We start from the raw sequence: 23,204 nt of genomic DNA, 5'->3' as shown, positions 1-23,204 counted from the left end.
CTGCACAGAGGCATTTTGCCTGACACAGTGACAATACCGACTGTGTTTACACCCTGGACAATGGGCTGTGGAGTCACGATAGCCCCCTCCCATGCAAGTGAAATTGGCCTAGACCTCTCTCCCCTCCCAAACATGAGGGGTTTTCCTAAATCTTCCTGAGAGATCTGGCTGTTCTGGCCAACCCCGTGGCTTTTGCCCTGGGGCAGTATGCCTCCAGCTCCGACCCCGCATTTCCCATACTTGTAATTTTCTACAGCTAATTTACTGAACGCTGAAGTCTGGCCGGTGGGAATTGAGTGTCTCTCCGGTTTCGTTCACCTGCCCTGGCTGCTTAAGCCCCCCTGGCTCCTAGGCCACCATTTTCCAGCGGGAACACAGACACCCGCGGGAATACCATCCGCGTCTCGGGGTCCTTGCCGGCAGGCTCCGGGGGAGGGAGGGACAAGCGGGGACAGTCACGGGCGCCGGGGGCGCCGGGACCCTGCCGCAGCGGCGCCGCCCGCTGCCGCCTCGGCTGCGACACTGCCGGGGCCGGCGCGGCCGCACTCCCCCCGCCGGCGCTCGCCCGCGCCCGGGAGCGGAGCGGAGCAGAGAGGAGGGGCACAGCCGCCGCCGCCGCCGCAGCCGCTCCCTCCCAGCGGTGGCCGGGGGGCGGGACGCCGCGGCAGCGCCAGCGCTGCTGTCAGCGCCCGAGGGGCTGGCGGGGGGGGGGCCCTGCCGGCCGCGGGCAGGTGCGGGGGGCTGCCAGCGCTCAGGGGAGCGGAGCGGAGCGGGGCCGCCCGCTGCCGACAGCCGCACCGCGGCAGACGCGGAGCCGCGCCGCAGCAGCACCGCGCCCGCGGCGCCGGATCCCCCGTCGCGGTGAGTCAAGGCGGGCGGCGGGCGGGCAGCGGGCGGGCGGGCGGCAGCCCCGGCCCGGCGGCGCTGCGGGGGCCCGTGGCCCTGTGCCCCGGCGGGGCGGCGGCCGCAGCCACGCGGGGTAACGCGGCCGGGGGTGCCCAGGTCTGCGCCGGGGGGGGGGGGGGGGGCAGGGGGAAATGGGTCGATTTAACAGGTTGCGACGGGCGTGAGGTGCGCGGCTTTCTGGGCACCCTCATTTTTGGCGTTGAGGTAGTCAAGAGCAGGCTTTTTATTAGCTGTTTAGCGCTGCTGCTGTTTCTAATATTGGCTTCTTAGGCGATTGAACGCTTCCTGGGGAGCCGTGTCTTCAGTCGGGTGTCTAATAACTCTCGGGCGTCCGACTGCTGCCAGAAATGTCAGGACATGGAGTTGTTTATCTCCAGCCCCATTCGGGCTTTGAGATGGTTCAGACACGTAAGGAAATGCCAAAACTTTTCCTTTCTTTAACGGGAAGAAAGCAGAGCATGAAAGAGCTTTGGGCATACTTTAGGATCTAACGGCAGTTTAATCTTCCCGGAGTTGTATTTTCTTAGGCTGCTGGGCCAGTGACCCTGGCTTTATTCACAAAGTTTTTCCAGGGGCTGGCATTGCCTTCTGCGAACTTTTAAACTCTGTTTTTCGTATGTAAGTTATGCCTGGTGGCACGTTGTGCATTTTTATTATTTTCTGAACGCCTTGTCCGGATCTGCTGAGAGGTTCTTTTATCCTCTTGATTTGATGAGTACAGGATTCCTTGTGATTTTACAAATAGAAATTGGATTATAGAGTTAAATAATTTTGAAGGAGTTACCTAAAGGGAGACATTGTAAGTCAAGCCATTTGTAGGTTTGCAAAGTGCTACTTAGTCAGAAGTCCAAGAAGGGATGAGTAATTGATTGGTTATTTTAGGTCTTTTGCTGCGATTTGATTTGAATTTGTTGTTTTGGGTTTTTTTTTTTTCTCCACAGGGCATATGACATTTGCAAAAATCTGTACTGTTCAGTTAAGTACACTGTATCCTTCAAGGATCGTGCTGTAATAATCAAGCAATATTATTACTTTTTTTTTCTTTTCTTCCTACACTCCGTGTCCCTTGAATAATTGTGGTGTCCACAACACAAAGGCCTTGTATCTTTGTGCATACACAGTGGTTCAGCATGATGAAACAACTAATTTGTTGTGAATAAGAGAAAAAGAAATCAAATGGCAAAGCCCCTGAAACGTTAACTGTGCTCAGCTGCATTTTTCCATAGCAGTACTTCGTGAGCAGAAGTATTTCTGAATGCAGTTTTTATGTTCGTACAAAACAGCCTGTGCTCAGGGCACCCTCCTTTTCCGATTTTGCAAATATGTGTAATTATAGGTGTACTCCCTGAATCCAGTGAAAAGATTGCCACAGACTTGCCTGACTTGCAAGGATTAATTTTAGCAACTTTTCCATCATGCTATTCCTTCTTATAAACACAGGTTTCTGATGTTGTTGAGTTATACGCTTGTCAGCTTCCAGGGGTAAGGCAGTAGAAGACCTTGCTTGTACCATCCTTGTCCTATAAGAAGAAAGATTCAGTTTAGGCTTTGTACAGTGTGAACATTTGTGAAATCTGTGTTGTATTTTTTTGGAGTGTGGCTGGGAAGGCACTCCTGAGTTTCATGTAGCCTGTCATGTTCTTACATGCTATATTTTAATGCCCCGTTGTGGAGCTGTAATTTTTAAAGAGATAGCACAGAGATGTTTGAGACAAAAAATCCCGTGCTATGATGTATATATACGTTTGCTTGTTGGTTTCAGATTGGAATGGGCAGAAGTTTCAGTTTTTTCTCTACCTGGATCTAACAGTATCTTTTGATTGAAACTGTCATTTGTAGTAAAGTCTGAAGTGTTAAAAATTACTGATGATGAGATTATGGTGACTTGATTTTAGTAACGTGCAGGTATCTCCCAAGCTCTGAGAATGTCGGGTATATGTAACACTGTGTATTTGTGTCTTTACACACAGGCAAAGAACGGTTCTGCAGTATCTGAGGATGGATAAAGACTTCCGCTACTACTTCCAGCACCCGTGGTCTCGCTTAGTCGTGGCTTACTTAGTCATCTTCTTTAACTTCTTAATATTTGCTGAGGACCCAGTGTCTCACAGTCAGACAGAAGCCAATGTTATTGTTGTCGGTAATTGTTTCTCCTTTGTAACAAATAAATACCCTGAAGGAGGAGGCTGGATATTCTTGAAGGTGTTTCTGTGGCTCCTTGCCATTCTCACAGGACTGATAGCTGGGAAATTTCTCTTCCATCAGCGCCTGTTTGGTAAGTTACATGATGCACCTACTGCATCCTGGTAATGGCTTTCTGACTTCTCCTTTTAGCTTTCTACTCAGTGCGAGTCTGTGAGCTTTGCTATTAATCGCTTCAACTGTTTAGAGCTGTGTAGAACTCAGTACATCAAAGCTTACATCACCGTGGAAGTTAATGCCACATCTACTTCTGTGAGCGTAATTCACAACGATTTCAGTCAAAAAAGGCTAAAAATAGTGAAAGCTGCCATGTTTGAAATACTTGAGCGGTCAGTGATTTCCAGTATTGTAAAAATACTCCTGTGCATCTTCAGGCCAATTTTTAAATCTGATTACATAATTTTCTCAGCAATTTGTGGAAAAGGTGGTGTTCCTTGGGGCAGCAGCTCTGCCTGTCTTGTCAAAAGTCACAGTAGTGGAAGCAGAGGCTGCTGTTAGTATTAGCAGAGCTGTGGTGAAGAGCTCCCATGTGAAAGCAGGACCTGTCGGGCTCAGTGCAAGAGCGAGTCAGTGAAACGGAAAGGTAGGAAATGGAAAAAAACCATGACAGTAAATGCTCTTGTACACAAGATATGACTAAACTGGGGAGCGTACTGCACATGGACTGACTAAAAGGAATGGAGTGACCCTGGATTAAATGCTGACATAGAGAAATTGATTGAAATATGTAGAGATATAAGAATATCTGTTGTTGTCTTAGGTGAATTGTAGAAAATGCTGCCATCTGAGGGCTCAAGGCTGTCTTTAATTTCTGGAGATAAGGAGAAATCACAGAAAAGATTGCTTCACCCTTGCCAGCTGCATTCTTTGAAACATCTGATTCTAGGTGTGTTATTGCTGGTCCAGATGGACTAGTCCTATATTCTTATACTGGTCAGACTGCAGGATGGATGGTTACTGGAACACCTCGAAGCACATGAGCAATAGGCCATTTCCTCAGTCTGTCTGATTCTATTAAGACAGAGTCACTATTGTTTCAGTAAATCAAATGTAAAGCTGTTATGTCAAGGAATGAACAAGCAAAGCCACATTAAGAGACTTCTCTTAATACAGAATTCTCTTGAAGTATTTATTCTGAAAAATAGTTGGGCATCTTTGTAGCTACTTGGTGGACATTTTACCGTAATGTAATGATAAATGTAAAATGTCCACATAAAGAGGACACTGTAGCTTAGTTTCTAGGCTCTGGAACAAACACTATCACAATAACATTTTCAATTCTGGCTTCCACAATTGAGGTATGATTTTATTTAACTGGAGAAGATTAGGGAAAAGTAATGACACTGATGATAAAATTGGAAAAAATAATGAGAGAGCATTGAGAGGATAAAAGGAAGATTAGAGGGTGACTTGCTCAAAATTGACTTGAAGGACAGAACCTTCAGTCCAGCTAATATATTGCAAGGTCCAGTGCTTTGGAGTGGCAAATTGCCAGCACTTTCTCTTTTTTTTTTTTTTTTTAACTGAAAGGATAGACAATCAGTGCAACAAGTTGTTACAGGATGCAGCTCCATCAAGAGATGTGAAATTTTCTTTTGGGTACTCTGTTCTAGTCTGACAACAGAGTATTTCTCTGCCTTCTGTCTAGGTAGATTATTATGATAATTCCTTCTGGATTTGTAAGTATGTATCATAGGTAGGACATAATTTAACATAAATTAAACATTGACTTGCATCAGCCAAAAGAAGGTCTGCCCAGCCTTCAGGGTCTGCAGCTTTGAGCCTTTGTGCAGTTGCTCAGTGAAACAGGATAGGGAACTTACCCACATTAGCAGGACCCATCTTTTATTTCTGTGAAGATCGTATCTATGATCACAGTGGTGTTTGTGGCAGCACAAAGAAGGGACCAGCACTGGGATGAAACTAACAGGCAAGAAATTCCTGTTCCTGATGGCAGTGCTGGCCTGTGGATATTTATGGTTATGGACTGGATGACCAGTATGGGTGTAGATATGATCCTATTTGAGACTAGTTGCTGCATATTGAGTTTCAGGTCGATTTAAGCCAATGTAGATCTGCCACAGTGCCACCCTCCTAACCCCAGTCATGTCATTTTGGTGCCTCCCTCGAGCCAGTGCTGCTGTGAAATGGATCAGCCACCCAGCTCAGGCAGCTGATCCCATGGAAAACCTGCTGCTTCTGCTGCTGTCTACAGCAGCACCTTGAACTGATGCTATCCCTTGGGTGCCAGAGCTGATGCAGTGGCCAAGGACTGAGCAGCCAAGATAGCTAGGGGCCATGGCAGCCCTACCTCGTGTTGGCTTGAATGTGGGACTGCACCCACACGGTGTGTGACTGGAAAGATGCTGCTGCTTGCGATACCCTGCGAGCAGATGGCAGGCTGTGTGACTGAGGATCTGACTGTATTGCTGATTGATGTAACCATACTAGCAGTAAACTAGCTAGTGTGGATAGCGATCGCATGGATGAGATGATGATGTGGGCTTACAGCTTGTGTGTATCTCTGGGTGTCCAGAAGATTTGTACAACCCATGCAGAAATCTTTACTGCCAGTTATTTGCCACTATTTTAATGTCTTCACTCCCTAGAAATCCCTCGTGTTATTGAGATCCTTGTTGAGCATGCCCTCTGGATCTTCTGGCATCAGGCACTTTATGAATTTACCCTTCATTTGTTTTCAATTTCTCTAGTCAATCTTTTTAAGTAGCTGGTTCTGCCCTTTTTTCTATCTAATCCTCATTTTTTCCCATGTATAATTGTTTTGAACCATTCTATTTTTAATCCTTGTTAATTTATTAGTATTTCTCTGTTAAATTCTGTTTGTAGGGGAAATTGTGACTGGTTGTTTCTTGTGGCCTTTGTATAACTTCCTGAAGTCAGGAAACCGAATAGCACCAGTCAATCTTCCCCTGTCAGATCTTGGCTCACAGTGTATGCTGCAAATTGAAATTGAGAAGGATTAGTCTGCACATCTCGCTTTAGATGAAGAGGAGGGGAAAGGATTTTCTTTCTCTGTGCCCTTCCTGCTCTTTTGTCCCTTGTCTTCTGTATTTCTTGCTGCTGAGTTTGCATATGAGCTAGAAAAATAGTGTAGCTAGAACTATGTTGTAATACAGTTTCTGTGACAGACACCGATAGCCACAACTGTCATGAACTATAAAAATATTAGAATTAAATTCAAGCATGTTATGTTTTTAAAAGTGGAAGGGGAAGTGCTGGAAACACCATTTAGGCTTCATCTCTCTGCGTTTATAGAGATAAGGGTGTAGGTAAACTATATTGTTGAGAAGTAGGGATCTCAGCCAGAGAACACGGTGAGATCTTTTCTGTTGATAACATTCACTCCAACCTTTGAGGAGGAACCTCTTCAGGGACCTCAAGACGCTGCTCATGACTTAAAACAAGATTAGAAAACAATTACGTTTCTTGGTTTCCAGTCAAGAAGTAACTTACTTCATTTGATAAATATCTCCTGTGATAAATATTTCCAAGGAGAACTGCCTTTGTCTAGTACGTTCTTTCTATCTTTATGGCATATGGTCAGAACAAATGGAATTCTGAAATTGCCTTTTGGCTGTTACCCGCTATATTCTTTTGATTCATTGCTGTTATCTTCTATTTGGTTAGTTATTGTGTTCTGCTATTTTGCAATGGGAAAATGAAAGGTCATAGGCAAAAACTGGAAGTTGAGAGAAAGAAAATAAAGGTATACAGCCCTGTTTTTTTTCTTGTTCTGCGTGAGAGATTGACTTGAGGCAGGGAAAAGTGGTCTCTGCTTTGCACTTAGACATTTCTTGATTTATTTTCTGCTTTATTAAAAGCAGAAAGATTTTAAAAACTGACCCCATTTGATGACGCTGTGCATTCACAAAATACATTCAAATCTTAAATCCCGACTTAAAAGAAATTCCTAAATAAGTTCTTCACATTTTTCATATGACTCCAGGGCACTGTCTGGAAAATCACACAGTATTTAGTGTGTAGAAAGTGTATGTTTCAATCAGCAGCTTCTCAGCAGATGCACAGCTGCAGTTCTGTACTCCAACCTCAGGTCCAAGTTCTGAGTTCAGTGGGTGTTTTTTTGGCCCAAAGTTCAAGCTGTGCATTTTACATCAGTGCATATAGATATGATCTACCCTGTAAATTTAAAATCAGCTTTCATTTGAGTAGACCTTTAACAATATGGATAAATGGTTAGTATAATTTGATTTTCTGTCTAGCATCTTTGCTTTGACTGTTTTCCATGTGTGATAATCATTAGCCTATCCTGCATATTAGACACATCAGTTTTTAAAACACATACCTACTGCAAAACATGTGTGTGTCTACCTGCCCATTCTTCTAAGTGATTATAAAGATGTACTAAAATCTGTTTAAAAACCTGTGATTATAGACTGGATTTTACTCAGTTACCAATGAGTATGCCTGGATTTATATTTGTAAGTTCCTTTCTAAATGATGTGGATGGAAACTAGATACTTACTAAGTTATAAAAAGTGATGGAAATCAAGATCTAAAGCCATATTTCTTATAATAGGGGAATCATAATATTGCAAGCAAATCAGAGCAGTTGAATACATGTTGAATTTAATGTGTTGCCATCTTAGAAATAATCACAGTATGAGGCTTGTTTCGAATTAAATGTTAATCTGAGCTTCACAGAGACTGGCATGAATAAATAAATCAATCACTATAGGAATTGCACTGAGCTGTGGGTACACACTAATGTTGCAAATTTTTTAATGGACAGTAGTGCTGTTCTGGGAGCAATTTCAGGATAGATGATTTCAAACAAAACACCCACTGAGGACCTGTTGTCGGAAAGCATTACTCTTTTTGTCAAACATCTTATCTGGAAGGCTCTAAAAGATATTGCAAACCTATTATAAAGAGACTCTTCAGTGTCTGCTTTTATGCTGAAAGTTAAAGTGTGTATCAACTGAAGCAATGAATGTATGCAGATTGCAAGAGGAAATTAGTCAGAATGGGATTTAGTCAGGATGATGGCACACTACATAAAAAAAAGAATCTGTTAGGCAGCTAACAGACAGAGTATAAACTTGTACAGAGGTATGTATATGATTAATCAGTATCCTGGTACATGAGGGGTCATGTCAGTGTAAAATTTGGGCTCTAGTATGGCTGCTAGTATTGCTGTGGTATATCACTTTCATAGTGGCCCTTGTGCAATAGTTAATGAACCAGATGTGATCTGTTTTGCAAAAGAAAGAAAGAAGAAAAAAAAGAGAAAAAGAGGAGATGTGATAAGATTTTTGCATGGTTGTTTTTCAGCCAGATTGTTTCCTGTTCTTGTTTGATAGTAGTTGTATGAACAGTTGTGCCACCATCTGTAGGAGCAAGTGATGGGTGTATGGCAATACTTGCATCAAATCCTAACCTGATTGATGGAGCATATTCTTTTCTGTTGTCAGTTCTGTATCTTACATTACAATAAGATCTGTCACTTAATACCCAGCAACTTTGTTCCAGCTTTTCCTTTTCCATTGATGACTTCACCCTAATAGAAAGCAACTAATGTGATAGCTAGTAAAAAATACTGTCTTCCAGAGCCTGTTCAGTATGAATTTCAATAACAATGATCAAGTTAATACTGTTGAAGGCATTCAAGGTCTACTGTGATTGCTTCACAGTCAATTCATCTCTTTTGTTTCCAGTAAAATGTTGAAGCAATACAATAAGATTATTTTGGTCCTACAAAATTTAGTGCCAAGGAGCCAATCTAACAGTTTGCTAATAATAACACACAAACCACTGTGAGCAAGCATTTTCTGAGAGCCAGAATCCTCAGCAGCAACAACAACAACAAAACCCACCAAAAACCACCAAAAACCAAACCATAGATAGGGAGAGGCTTGCAGCCAGCCACAGAATGAGTGCAGGCTCATCAGATTCCAGCTCTGGTGCATTGCCAGCAATTCAGATGCCAGTTTAAAATAAACTACATCATTCAGGAGGGAGCCGACAAGCGACCTTTGAAATATAAATTAAAAGCATGCAAGTGACCTCTTAATTTCTTCTTTTACTCTTGTATTTTTTTGAAGAGCCTTAACATCTTATTGCTTCTTCTCTCTAGGCTTGGTGAGAAGGCTGCCATTCTCTGCTCTTCGCGTTAGTTGTGGAATCAGTCTGATACCATATTACCTCTGCTAGTAAATTATGGAGTTTAAATGAAGAGGTACAGGCAGCAGTTACAAAAAGATTATGCTGTCTTCAGTGAAAGCTTTGATTCTACCAGAGGCTCATCTCCCATTCCCTAAGCAGCAGCATAAGACTGGCAAGAAAAGCTACATGTGTCAGATTATCCATAACGGGAAGGCTCTAGAGAATATTTAGCATCCAGTGACTGAAAACTAAAAATAAGTTCATTGCTACTTAATATTGCTGTGTCAACTCTGTGTTTTGATCTCTTTGACGTGACTTTCAGATTTTTCTCTCCATTTGAGACTGGGAGTGAGTTTGGAATGATGCCTGCCACTTACAGGAATGATGTCTCTGTTCCCCGATTTCCAGAAATAGAAATGAGTTTATTCCTATCGGCACAGCCTGATGGGCATAGTGCAGGTGCAGCCTAGAGCAGGAGCAGTTTTCTTGTATCCTTATTCCATACAGCAAGGAGATGGAGAGGTTGTTAGTGTGGAACATCACCTTGCTGTGTCTTCAATGGAGAGCTCCAAGGAGAACGTGATCTCCATGGTCATGCTGTGCCGTTTCAGAGATGCTCTTGGGTTGTCAGAGTGGCATGGAGGTCCTTCACGTATCAGAAAACGTTTGTGTGATCCTGCTGGGACTTCAAATCAGACAGTATGATTGCTTTATGAAGTTACATATTTCCTTTCTGGAAAAAAAAATCCAAAATGAAAATACCCCAACATTGTGGGCTTGATAAAACTTTGAATATGTTATCATGATTTAGGAGCTATTTACCAAAGAGAGAGTGTGCTTTATACATTTTTAATATATTTTACCGATGGAAAAACTAAAAAATTGTAAATATACCAGCTAGTCAGAGTGACTTTTGAGGCAGAGAAATTGGTAATTGTTCCCAATGAGACAGGTAGGCCAGTAACACGGTACTTCTGAATATGGTTCCTGAGCCAGGCCAGGCACATAACCTCATTTCAGATGCTGCCAAACAGTTTTCTGATTTCTTCTTCCTCACCTTTCATCAGAAGGGGATGCATGCCACTCCCCACTAGATAGTCCCTGCTGGGGGGTGGCAGGAACATCTGAGACTTTTCTGCTTTGAGGATTCACACCATCCTTGGTCCCCCCTAGGTGGGAAAGGCAAAGTGCCTCCTAGGGGAAGAGTAGGCATCTGGGTAGCCCTAGCAGCAGAGCCTCAGGACAAGGTGAACTGCATCAAGAACAGTACGTATTGAGTAACTCAGTGTAAGAAGTGGTCATCTAAAGGACTTCTCATGCAAGTTTTCTCAAAACTTGGTTCAGATAAAGCATTATAATTTCCTTTGTGTTTTAGCAAGGTGAGATGTTCTTACCCATCTACCACTCCAGAGACGGCTGCGACTCAGTCCTAAACAGAGTCAATTCTACCCTAGCTACCTTGTAGGAATGCTTTGACATGTAATCCACAGAAAGCCTTCACTTCTTGCTGCCCAGTCACCAGCATGTTATGGTTCCTTGGTGCACAATTTGAAGCCCTCATTAGAACTGACTTCCACTTTGCAGAGCTATGCAATCTCTATAGCACAGCTAAAAACAGATGAGTATATAGGCATTTGGGAGCAAGACTGGAAATTTTCAAGTAAAAATGCTGATGGTAATTAGATGATGGTTGTGACGGTATTTTAATGACAGCAGTGGTGATCAGAAAAACATCGAGTGTTTCCTGTTTGATATAAATGTCCAAAAACATTTTAAATGTTTAGAGTGAGGCTGTCCCTTAAGCTCAGCAAAGCAGAAATTTAAGATTTTTCGAAATTACATAACCAAAGAAAGATAATTTATTAAAACATGAGTTTAAAATTGCAGGCAACAGTCATGTTTTTTTCTGTTTTACACATTGCCTTATCTGCCTGTTCCACTTCTGGCATAGCAACTTCTGCCTTTCTCAGCCTCCAACAATTTGTTCAGAATTCAAACAAAAATATGTCTAATTTTAGATGCCTTTGTCAGTCATTCTGAAGACAAATAATAAAGGTAGTAGTTAGCAGTAGTCTTTGTTCTGCCTACCTGTTACTAAGAAGCAAGTCCTCAGATTTTCACATGTATTCATAAGCCCCCAAATTTACTGAATCCTTCAACCTCCCACTTCTGTCAAGATACTGGAAAACATGTTGGGTTTGGCCATTTCTCTGAAATCCAGAGAAACTGAAAATTTAAAACCAAACTGTCAGTGGAAAAGAGGCAGAATTTTCTGCTGAGGTTGCCCTGTCTTTCAAATCGCCTTGAATTCATCTTTCATCTGCAATACTAGGGTATGATCTTTTGACATGAAGGCTCAGGGCTTTGTAGGCTTGCTTATGCACATTCTAAACAATGTTTTCTATGTCTGGGACACTGATGCTTTGTGTGTCTACTAAGAATCACATTTTCATGTCATACTAGAGCAAAAAAGAAACTAAATCTGTACCAGATTCAAAGTCAAACAAGCTAAACAGATAATGAAAATGAGATATTATGCCAGGGAGGACATAAAGAGATAAGGCATGATTGAGGAAAATGTTCCTAGAGAGTCACATCAACAGTAATATTTAATTTTAGTTTACTTGAGAGAAAGGGAACAAGACCTCAAATTTGAGACATGCCAGCTTTATTTAACAAAACTCCACAAATATCCTACCTCTCTTTCTAATCTGTGGTCATAGTTGTAAGTGACAAAAAAAATGTATCTTAATTGACTCTTGGAAGTGTAAAGTGTTGGAATTTCACAAGGTATAGCAAGCAAAGAAGAAACTAAAACCTAGTATGGTTATGTGGACTTTCTGCAGAGCTCCTGATTAGCTACTCCAGACAAGACTTTTCCTGGATCAGTTACCCCATTTGCTTCAGAGCACAGGCCCTTCACTCACCTTCTCCTCTGGGTAGTTGTCGCAAATCCTGATTTAGGATCCTGCTGATAATGTCTATCTGTTTCAAATAGATTTTAGACAATTTTGGGGGTAGCAGCTATTTAAGATTTATTAATCATAAGATTAATTGTATGATATTAAATGATACTGAATTATAAGACAATTAAGAGCAAATTTTTTGACAAAACTGTAATAGTCAAAATGTTGTGGCTTAGTTAAAGGTTCAAAAATGGCAAGGTTAACATAAGACTTCTGACAGTTTTCCAAATCAAATCACATACTTATAAATACATATACTTGCAGACAGAGAAACAGTTTACTCTATGATCCAGATGTTTCTCTCTTTGCAAATTATAGTGAATTACTCACTTCTTCCTTCATCAGTGTTTTGTCAGGAGATGATGTTTGAATCCTCATGAAATCTACCATGAGAGGTGTCCCAGCTCAGGAGGAGATACTGGGTCACAGCCGGCCATGATCCTGGAGAGCTCAAAGGGTCTCCCAAAGGATCACACAATGATTGAGTTTGGTCAGGGTTTTGTTTTATCTGTTTGGGGTTTTTTTTTCTGATTTATGCCATGATTCTTGTCAGGTACTTCTGGTACCTTCCAGACTGAGCTGGAACTCCTCCAGGCGTCAGGAGTTCCAGGTAGAGTTAGGGAATGCCTGCCCTTCCCAACTCACTGCGCCTGTAAGACAAGAACACAATGTTGGCATCACAAAGTGGAACAGAGCTGCACCACCACTTTCCACGTTGTGACCGAAGTCAATCTGTCTCTCCACAGAGTGGTAGTATGGTCATCTCATGCCTCTGTGCTTGTAAATGGACAATGACATATTCCAATTACAATTCAAGAGAAATTTGATGTTAGATTGGCCTCTATAACTATTAACAAAAGTATACATGTATGGCTAGACAATATTCTATATGCACAGATGTCCTGGTACTAGTATAAGTAATGGCAAGATCATGGAGCAGATCCTCCTGGAAAATATGCTTAGGCACATGGAAAATAAGGAGGTGATCAGTGACAGCCAACATGGCTTCACTGAGGTAAATTGTGCCTGACAAATTTGGTGGCATTCTGTGATAGTGTTACAGCATTGGTGGATATGGGAAGAGTAGCTGATTATCTGCCTGGACTTGTGAAAAGCATTTGACACTGTCCTGCATGAAATTCTTGTCGCTCAATTTGAGAGACATGGATTTCATGGATGGGCCACTCATAGACTAAGGGATTGGCTGGGCAGTCAAACTCAGTTGCAGTCAACAGTTCAATGTCTAACGATAGACCTGTGACAAGTGGTGTTCCTTAGGGGTTGATACTGGGACCACTGTTGATTAATATCTTTGTCAGTGATGTGACAGTGGGATTGAGTGCAACCTCATCAAGTCTGCCGATGACACCAAGCTGTGTGGTTTGGTTGACATGCAGGAGGGAACGGATGCCATCCAGAGGGACCGTGATAGGCTTGAGAGATGGGCCCGTGTGTACCCCATGAAGTTCAACACAGCCAAGTGTGAGGCCTTCTTTATGGGTTGGAGCAATCCCAAGCACAGATACAGGCTGGGTGGAGAATGGATTGAGAGCAACCTTGAGGAGAAGGACTCAGGGATGCCGTTGGTTGATGAGAAGCTCAGCATGAGCCAGCAGTGCACACTTGCAGCCCAGAAAGCCAACTGTGATATGGGCTGCATAAAATCCAGCGTGACCAGCAGGTTGAGGGAGATCCCCCTCTCTTTGCTGCTCCCATGTGATCCCACCTGGAGTACTGTGTGCAGCTCTGGGGTCCCCAACATGAGAAGGATGTGGACCTCTTGAAGCAACTTCAGAGGAGGGCCATGAAAATGATCAGGGGGCTGGTGCACCTCTTCTTTGAAGACAGGTTGGTCTTGTTCCACAGGAGAAGAGAAGGTTCTAGGGAGACTTTATAGAAGCCTTCCAGTATCTGAAGGATGTCTACAGGAAAGCTGGAGAGAAACTGTTTATCAGGAAGTGTAGTGATAGGATGAGGGGTAATGCATTTAAACTGAAAGAGGGTAGGTTTAGATGAGATATTAGGAAGGAATTATTTACTCTGAGGGTGGTGAGGCACAGGCTGCCCAGAGAAGCTGTGGCTGTCCCCTCCATGGCAGTGTTCAAGACCAGGTTGGATGGGGCTTTGGGCAATCTGGTCTAGTGGAGGGTGTCCCTGCCCAGTGCAGGGAGGTTGGAATTAGATGATCTTTGAGGTTCCTTCCAACCCAAACTAGTCGGTGATTCTTTGTTTCCAATAACTTGTTTAGTAATTTCCCAAAGTTTGATATATAGAATAATGTTTAGCAACAAGCATAGTAGAACAAGAGGTAATAGTGTCATGATGGAGAATAACATCAGGTTCAGTGTTCCAGTTGCTGTTGGTGACCATCCTGAGTTTCCACAAAGTGATGTTCCCCATCTTTCTTCACTTTTTCTAGGACATGGTTGATTTCCTCTGTATTGTGATGGACAGTAATCGCAATTATTTGTCCATTGTTTCAAATTAATTTTAGTACTTCATCCAGGTTGTTATGTTGCAACAGTTTTCTAACCAATGTGAGATTCATTCCAATAGGGGAAGGCAATAAATCTTGATATAATGTGTAGTTACATTGTAGCAAGTGGTGAGTTGTGACCAGAGCAGAATACTTAAAGTCGTATCCCAAAGTTTTGCTAAAATTACAAATACAGATATTTTAATATAATATTTAAATATATATTTCCTGATATTTGATCATGAAAGTTCCTCACACAAACACATTCATTTCCAATGAACAGTTTCAGGAGTTTCTTTGGGGTGTATTTCAAAATGATAAAGCTTTTGTTCAGTGTCAAGACAAATAAGTATCTTGGGCCCTAGTAGCATTACTTTGACAAATAAACCCCTTTCATCGTTGTGCTACATATGGATCAACATCGACACTTTCCCATTTGTTCCCAGTTTTCTGGTCCCATACTTTGTTCTAATGGATTGAGTACAATTCCATGGTGATTTGATCCCGACACAGTGACTGAATATATAGTGCATGCCGAGGCATTGTGTGTTGTCAGAACAAAAGCTGTGACTTTATTGTCAGTAGGGCCGGAAGTGAAATTAACTACGTGCCACCAGGACTGGAAGCGTCTTTCAAAATTAATTGCATTATCCCAGAGTACCTTTAAAATTTCAGTGGGTAAGGTGCCTCCCTCTCACACCATTGCCACAGTGGATTGTACTCACAGTTCTGCTTGAATACAGCTAAGAGCAATAGAGACATTGATTTGTTTTACATGTAGTGCATTTACAATTAGTTGGTGGCTTTTCTTATTAATTCTTTCCTATTGGTGTATGTGTCAGAGAAGAGCTGGTTGGTTTGCAGTACTGATAGAGAAAAATCATGTTGTTATGATAATAAAACATTACTATTACGTTTAGTAATTCTGAGGGATGTAGTTCCCACCATTATGCTGCATACTTTTAGAGTGTTCCAGCTGCATATTTCAGCATCATAATGTCCCTGAACCATGGCCTGTATTGAACAATGACATATGTTACAGCATTTTCTATGACTGTGGTGGTTTGACCCAGGCAAAAGGCCAGATGCCCACCAAAGCCGCTTTATCACTCCCATTTTCAGCTGGGCAGGGGAGAAAATATTGATTGGGAGGCATAGGAGTCAAGATAAGGACAGGGAGAGATCATTCTGCAATCAGTGTCATGGGCAAAGCAGAGTCAACACAGAATAAAGGCTAGAAAACTCTCTTAATTTATCACACTGCTCTTCACACCCAGTGACACCAGAGTCAGATAAAGAGAAGTGCAACCAGATCTTAAAGCACCCCCCTACCCCTCCCTTCTTAGCAGACTTCATTTTAGGCATGATTTTGCTCCCTTCTTCCCCCTCCTCCATTGTAGCATGGGGAAGGGCAGGGAATGGAGGAATAGGGGTTTTGGTCAGATCCTAACAAGTTGTTTTCCTTCTCAGCTAGGGGGGGTGGCATTCATTCCACACACCGTTCCCCGGCTGCACCATGGGGTCCCACCTATGAATGTCTCCAATGTGAGTTCTTTCCCACGGGGCTTCAGCTCTTCACCAATTGCCCTAGTGTGGGTCACTGCTATGGGGTGCAGTCATAAATCATAGAATGTGTCTCAGCCTCTCAAGCCCAGACTGCTCCAGCCTGGTCCCCCATGGGGTCACAAGCCTCGCCTTCCCAGCAAACCTGCTCTGGTGTGGATCTCTCTCTCATCTCTGTGTCTCTGTCTCTGTGCACGGGCTGCAAGTGCTGGCAGAGGCTTGCTCCAAGATGGGTCACAGCATCTTCTCTGTGTATCTACCTGCTCCAGCATGGGGCCTCTCCACGGTCTGCAGGTGGGGACTCAGCCTTTTCCATGGGCTGCGGGGGAACACCTGCACCACCATGGGTTTCTCCACGGGCTGCAGGGGCTTCTTTCTCTCCTGCACCTGGGGCACCTCCTCCCCCCTACTTCCCTGGCCTTGGTGTCTGCACAGCTTGTTACATCTTCTTATTCCCTTTTCTGGTGGCAAAAAGTGTCTGCATTTGTTTTCTTCTCCTAAATATGATTCCCAGAAGTGCTGTGACCATTACTGATGGGCTCGGCCTTGGTCAGCAAGGACTCTGGTCTTGAGCTGGCTGGTGTTTGCTCTGTGGGGCCTGCAGAGAGCTTCTGGCTGCTTCTTGCAGAAGCCACCCCTGCAGCCACCCTTCTCCACAAGAACCCTGCCATGCAAAACTACTACAATGAGTTGTGAATAATCACAACATATATATATATATATCCCTTATTAACAGGTGGTCAGGTTTCACAAGTCACTTTTATGTTCTTGTCTGTTAATGACAAGACAGGTGGCTAATCTGTGTTAACACAGTTGTCACTGATTTCATGACTGATGGTTGAGACTGGTGGCTTTCATGGAGGAGCAAGTGTTATTGAAATTTTCAACAGCAGTAGGATGATGTATCTTTATTTTCATGGTGGAGAAGGCTGCGAGACATAAAACGTAAAATAGGCTGGTCTCGGTGGGGTTTTCCAGAGAAGTTTAGTTGGAGTTAGGAGCACAGTACGGATAGATGGTAGATCGACCATTGCAGGCTGTCCTGGCTGTAATGTGGGATATTTTCTTTTTGAATAAACCACTTGGTCTTGTTTGGTTTAAGGCTCTTTTTTAATAATCCATTAGTTCTTTCTTCCACCCCGTTTGATTGAAGAATGTTTGAATGGCTCAATATAATCAATTTGTTCTGCAGACCATAATGTTTTCCCTTCATTGATACGTAAAAGTTGTGCTTTAGCAGGGTGATATGTTTGCAATTTCAATTTATATTGGGTGGATTTTATAAGGATAGCTTTACATGTTTTTCTGTTTAGAGGCCAACCTTACTGTTGGGTTGCAAAATAAAGTGCTTCTCAGCCTGTGTGGCCTAATTTCTGGTATAACTTTCCCCAGTCAGTACCATTTGGGATCTGGCATATCTCCTGTTTTTATCTCTGTAATTCTGGCAAGTTCACCTACTTGCTGATTCCAGCTTGTGGCTGGCTTATTCTCCTTGGTGTGAGCTTTCATCCTCCCTGTCTTAAATTGGATTTTTCTAGATTTGACTGGTAGTAGTTGACAACCTTCACTCCTCCAAACTGGGGATTTATTTACTTCCCAATTTTGGGCTTCCCAATGACAGAACCATGGGGTGGCACTTGCCCATATAACTTAGGAGTTGACATTGATAACTCTTGCTCTGTCTTGTGCTGTTAGAACAACTGCCCTTAATGCTCCACGTTGTGCATTGCCTTCACCTTCTATTGTTTGTGGGTGGTAATTTCTAACACGGAAGCCTTATACCAGCATCTGCCATTTGCTCTCTTTGCTGAGGCGTTGGTAAACCAAATGGCTTCAGTCAGTGTTTTCTGAGTGAGAGGAGCTGCATCTGGAATCAGTGGCCGTTGCAGTGCTAATAGGTTGGTGTTCATAGGTTTTTGCAATTTGGGAATTTATGTGTGCCCTTCAGTCAGTTGCATTTCATCTGCTACTCCCTGCAGGTAAGCGTGATGTGCTGGTGTGGGCTTTTTGTGTAATTCCTTCTGAGGGAGTGGTTTCTCTTAGGATTGTTTCTAACAAATTAAGTGGCCCTTTAGTCTGAACAGGTTATTCCTGCTGTATTTTCTCAACCTGTTTCACTGCTCCAACTAAGGACAAAAGTACTTTTTCCCATTTGGAGTATCGGTTCTGTCACTTTAAATGCAGTTGAGCTGCATAATAAAGGTCTCTTTGGTCCCTCAGGGACAGTTTGGAATAGATTACAGTAAGTACAGTGTTCAGCAAAATCCCATTCTGCTGTGATAGGGTCATGGGGTGAACTGGCCTCAGTGGCTGGTATGTTTTTAATTCTTGTATTAGGGTTTTTTACTGCTTCTTGTTCTGGGTTTCACAGTTTTCCCTTTTGTAAATGAGTAAAGAGGGCAAGGAATGGTAGAAAATCCAGGTACCTGTTATCTCCAGTACCTTTGAGTACCTGTAAACTGTTGTAATTTTTTCCTAGACTGGAGCATCTGTGATTCTTCTGCTTTACTTAGGGTGTCTGATGGAATGGCTGCACTACCTGCAATCCACCAGGTACCAAAAAATTGTACTTCTCTACTTGATCCTTGACATTTTTCAAGTGGAACTTCAGCTTGTGCTTTGTGTAGTGCCTGTCATACTGCAGTTGCTGCTTCCCACACTTTTTTAGGAGAGGCTTTTCCAATTAGAATATGACTGTAAAAATTCAGCAGGTGCAGCATGACTGATCACAGGTTTTTATCCTTGTGGGAGTCCGTAAAAGTATATTGTACACCTTCCCAGGTAAAAGCAAATTTCACTTCATTCTTTTCCTGTAAGGGGACTGTAAAGAACACATCTTTCACATCTATCATCACCATCCATGGGTGTGCAGCAGGACTGTATTAGTATCCAGGTGCCCATAATCCACTGTTGAACGCCACCTCCTGTCTGGTTTCTGAACTGGCCAGACAGGTGAGTTCTGTGGGGAGTGGGTTCTGGAGATGTCCTTATTCCAAATCAGCTCTGACTTCAGAAATTTCAGTTTGTGCCCCAGCAGAAATCGGGTACTGCAGGGCATTAGTAATCTTTGAGGCAGAGACAACACGTATTAATTTATTTGAGTAGCCTCTAAGCTTAGTTAGTTTGCCTCTTGCATCAGGCATTGCAAAGTGCTCCAGTGGAGGATTTTCCTGTGTTTCCTTCCCTTGTGGTACTGAAATTTGGGAAAGGCCACACACATGTCTCCTGCCCAGCAGGAAGCTTCTCCCCAAGGACAGACCTTTATGGTTTTTAATGGTTTAAACGGTGTGAACTGCACGGTGACTTTCTTCCTTTACCATCTCTGAGTGAAAATGCCCTTTCTAGTGCCTGCTGTCTCAGCTAGAAGAGCTGATAAAATCCAGGCTCTCAAAGTTTGCCCAGACATTGCATTCCTTAGTGGTCACTTTTAGACTTTGCCCAAAATTTGCAACTAAGAGTCAGAATCTCATTTTAGCCCATCAGTCCATCCTCATTTCCCCTTTTCCATCCCCAGTCTTGCCAAGATCTTACCCAATGCCACCTGACATAAAACTCTTCAGGCATTGCGTAGGCTGCAGTTTTGTGTTAGAAAACCTGCAGTCATTTCAGCTCGCAGTTAGGGTGGTTGTTGTATACGTGAAGGGCTTGCAGAGTCTGTCTGTGTGCACCCAGAGGTTATCACAATGCCTGACTAGGCGTCGAACTACATCTTAACTCGATCGAAACTCATCTAAGGTTGTGTATGAAATACGAATTATTGATCCTCGGGTTTCCAGATGTGGTTCCATGTCCTGATATTGTTGATGTGGAATTGGTCTAGATCATATGCTGATGGTTGTCTTACAGCCTTTTTCTTTATGTTGAATTCTCCGTCTTCCTTCAGACAAGCCTGTAAATGTCTCTCTAGGGATGCATTTTGCCCAGAAATGGGTTTGGTGGACTTGGCAGTGTTAGGTTTATGGTTGGACTCGATGATCTTAAAGGGTTTTTCCAATCTAAATGATTCTCTCATTCCTAACCTTATAGAAACTGTGGCTCTTTATAGTGCGTCAGCTCCACCACATTTCCACGCCTTGCCTTCCAGCAAAACTAACTGGAATCCTGCTCAGCTAGGATTCAGATTTATCAGGAAAATGAGTGATATCAGATCTGTGCTTCTCATGCTGTGATAATGGCTATGGCACATGACGTCCTGCTGTTGTATAACAGGGGTGGTTGTTGCAATTACAGTCTGTGTAAACGACTCGCCAGAACCACGGTTATCAGGGGAAAATTAGCCTTGAGAAGCAATTCAGACAGAAATAATTATGTCTCAACAGAGGAGCACCGTCTAGTGGTACGGAACGAATATAGCAGCTACTTAAATAGTTACTTTCTCTAAATGAAGGGATGCAAATATGCTAGATGAAGAATAGTAATTAACATTTCTATACACTGTTTTTATTATTAATTTGATAATTCATTTAAAAACAAAGGAAAAAAACAAACTTGAGTAGAGAAAGAATGTATTTTGAAAAACTGAAATGATTTTCAATTACAGTACTCCCCCCTGCCAGCCTACCGACTCGCTAGCTCTTTATGCACTTACTGTGAAATAGAATTGTCATGTTTTCTCCTGAGGAACCTATCCAACTTTCAGCTTTTTTAATAGTGAAAGCCTGAGCTCATTATATATCTGATTTAGCTCCGAAGGAAATTTGTTATTTTGTCCATAGTTTCACTTGTTAACACAATTTCTCAATCCAGTGTATTTCTAGTAAAGATGTATTTCTCAGCTTAGTATTTGCCATGGTTATTTTGCAAATAACACAATATCAAATGATTTAAATTAATTTTTTCAAAGTTACTACTAAATACAGTGGATATGATGGTTTAGCTGATATTGTGGATTTCTATTCTTTAAATTTGTATGTTGCAAATAATCCTTTTTGGACACTATTACATAGTGTGCATAATGTGACTGAATGATGTGCTATTTCTAGAAAGGCAAATTAGGATTAATAAGCACTGCTTAATATGCCATTGCAGGCGATTTGTGCTTTAGTGGAAGCTAGCTGCATGAAACAGATATTCATACTTAGATTTTCATGGGTACCTCTGAATTTTGCAACTGTGTGAAAAAATGTCAAATACAAGAAGTCTGATTTGTGAGTGGTTAAAAGAAGACATAGCTATAGTTCTGCTTTTTAGTTATGTAAACATAATCCTGCATTATCAAAGTAGGGAACTTGACCTTTTTTTCCTGAAGAAATTTTTCAGCATCTGGAAACTTACAGCCCAAAGTTGAAATAGATCTTGCAGATGTTTTAATCAGTGAAAGCTCATTCCACATCACTTGGTTTGGCTCATTATGAAATAGGTTTGCTTAAATAGTATTTTTGCATCCCCCATCCCATAATAGGAGGACAAAGGGGTGGTAAGACAACTGGGAACGTGGGGCAAAGTTAATGGAGTTGGCATTTTTTCAACTATTTCTGTAGCAGTGGGCACAGTATTCTGTAAGATATTGCAAGTGCCACACAGGCACATGTTAGTAGTACGACTACCTTACCCTCAGGCTGTTTTGAGTCTGGTAGAATAATCAGCAGCTTTCCTGTGTAAGATCTATGCAGCTTGCAGCACATCCTGATGCTGATACAGGACCCAATTAACTGATTGTATATCCCTTTTTGGTGCTCAGACAATTGTCTGTCTGGATGCATAGACAGATGCTCATTGAGAATGGCTTAGTTGACTATATACTTTAGGAAGCAGTATTTTCCAGCAAGTCTGAAAACACTCAGTTCTAAGTGCAGACCCCTGTATTTCATGGTAGGCTAGAGAGCTGTCTTGCATGTCACTGGGATATACTTCCTTTCGGTCCTGCAACATCAGTTCTCCACTTGTGCACTGGAAAGACAAACATGAACTGTAACCCCTGGGGTTGCCGTTTGGGCTCTGTGAGATATAGTCAGTGTCCAAACCAGACAGCAGAGTTGAAAATATTTATTGAAGGCAAGAAAAAAGCCAAAAACTTATGCTTAATTGGTACATAGAAAGAAATCAGAAAGCTGTTTCTGGTGAGGATTTCTTTTTACTGCACGCTTCATGCCTCTAATTAGAACTAGATTGAGGGACCCCCTTGCACAGTCATCCATGGAGCAGGTCTAGGCAAAACCCAGTGTACTCAGTTCTTGACCAGGAGGGAGTCTAGCTCAGGGGTTTTGTAATAAAAATCAGCATTGTTTCATTTCCTTTGAGACACAAATTCCTTTTGTTAGAACACCTGCTAATCTTCTGTATTTGACCCACCCAGTGACTAATTTTTTGCCTTGAGGAAATGCAAACCTCTTTTCTCTCTCGCTGTCTGCCAGTCTTTGATGCTTGCTTGTGGTCAAATCTAAATCTCTATTGAGCCCCAGTTCAGCTCTGGGGTTAGTTGTGGGTGGCTGCTTTCTGTCAACCTCTGCTTCATGTGTTTGGTAAAAAGGGGCATTGCTTATTCAAATCAGGCTAAAGGTTTAGTATACGTCTTTGTATTATTTAGACATATGAAACTATTTACATATAAACATATTCAATTATGCTCCATTTTTATATGTTTATATCACAGTCAGGTTTGCAGTTTACTATGCCAGAATACCGGAATGAGCATTTGTAAACCTGTAGATGCTACTAGATGGATAATGACAAAATCTGCTTTGTTTTCAGACTCAAAAATGCTTTATAAATGTGGTGGGTTTTTTTAAAGGCTGTGTGGTAGAATGATTGTATGCAACTCTATTTACTGTTAAAAATAAGCTTGTGAATCAGCTTCAGTGAAGTTTTAGGAGAAAAGAACAAACTGTAGAAAAAAAGAGAAAATTATTTTGACAAGTCGTTGTGGAGTATCACTACAGTGGCATTGAAAACCAGAGATTACAGTACTGCCCTTCAGACTTCAGGGTCAGCATTATATGGGGTATAAA

At 42.2% G+C, this 23,204-nt stretch overlaps 1 protein-coding gene across 1 annotated transcript in view; it reads left to right on the top strand.

Annotated features, from left to right (window-relative positions):
• The first annotated feature begins 786 nt into the window (after window positions 1-786).
• TMEM117 (transmembrane protein 117) overlaps window positions 787-23,204 on the top strand; it is a 223,597-nt gene continuing 201,179 nt past the window's right edge. Inside the window, exons 1-2 of the mRNA XM_084273725.1 lie at window positions 787-861; window positions 2,877-3,181. Of these exons, the coding sequence (XP_084129851.1) occupies window positions 2,905-3,181 (277 nt within the window). The 5' untranslated portion in view covers window positions 787-861; window positions 2,877-2,904. The remainder of the gene's footprint in view (window positions 862-2,876; window positions 3,182-23,204) is intronic.

Source organism: Gallinula chloropus, assembly GCF_964237585.1.
Source record: "Gallinula chloropus genome assembly, chromosome: 1".
In the NCBI taxonomy this organism is placed as follows: Eukaryota; Metazoa; Chordata; class Aves; order Gruiformes; family Rallidae; genus Gallinula; species Gallinula chloropus.
This window is presented reverse-complemented; position numbering and strand designations above follow the sequence as displayed.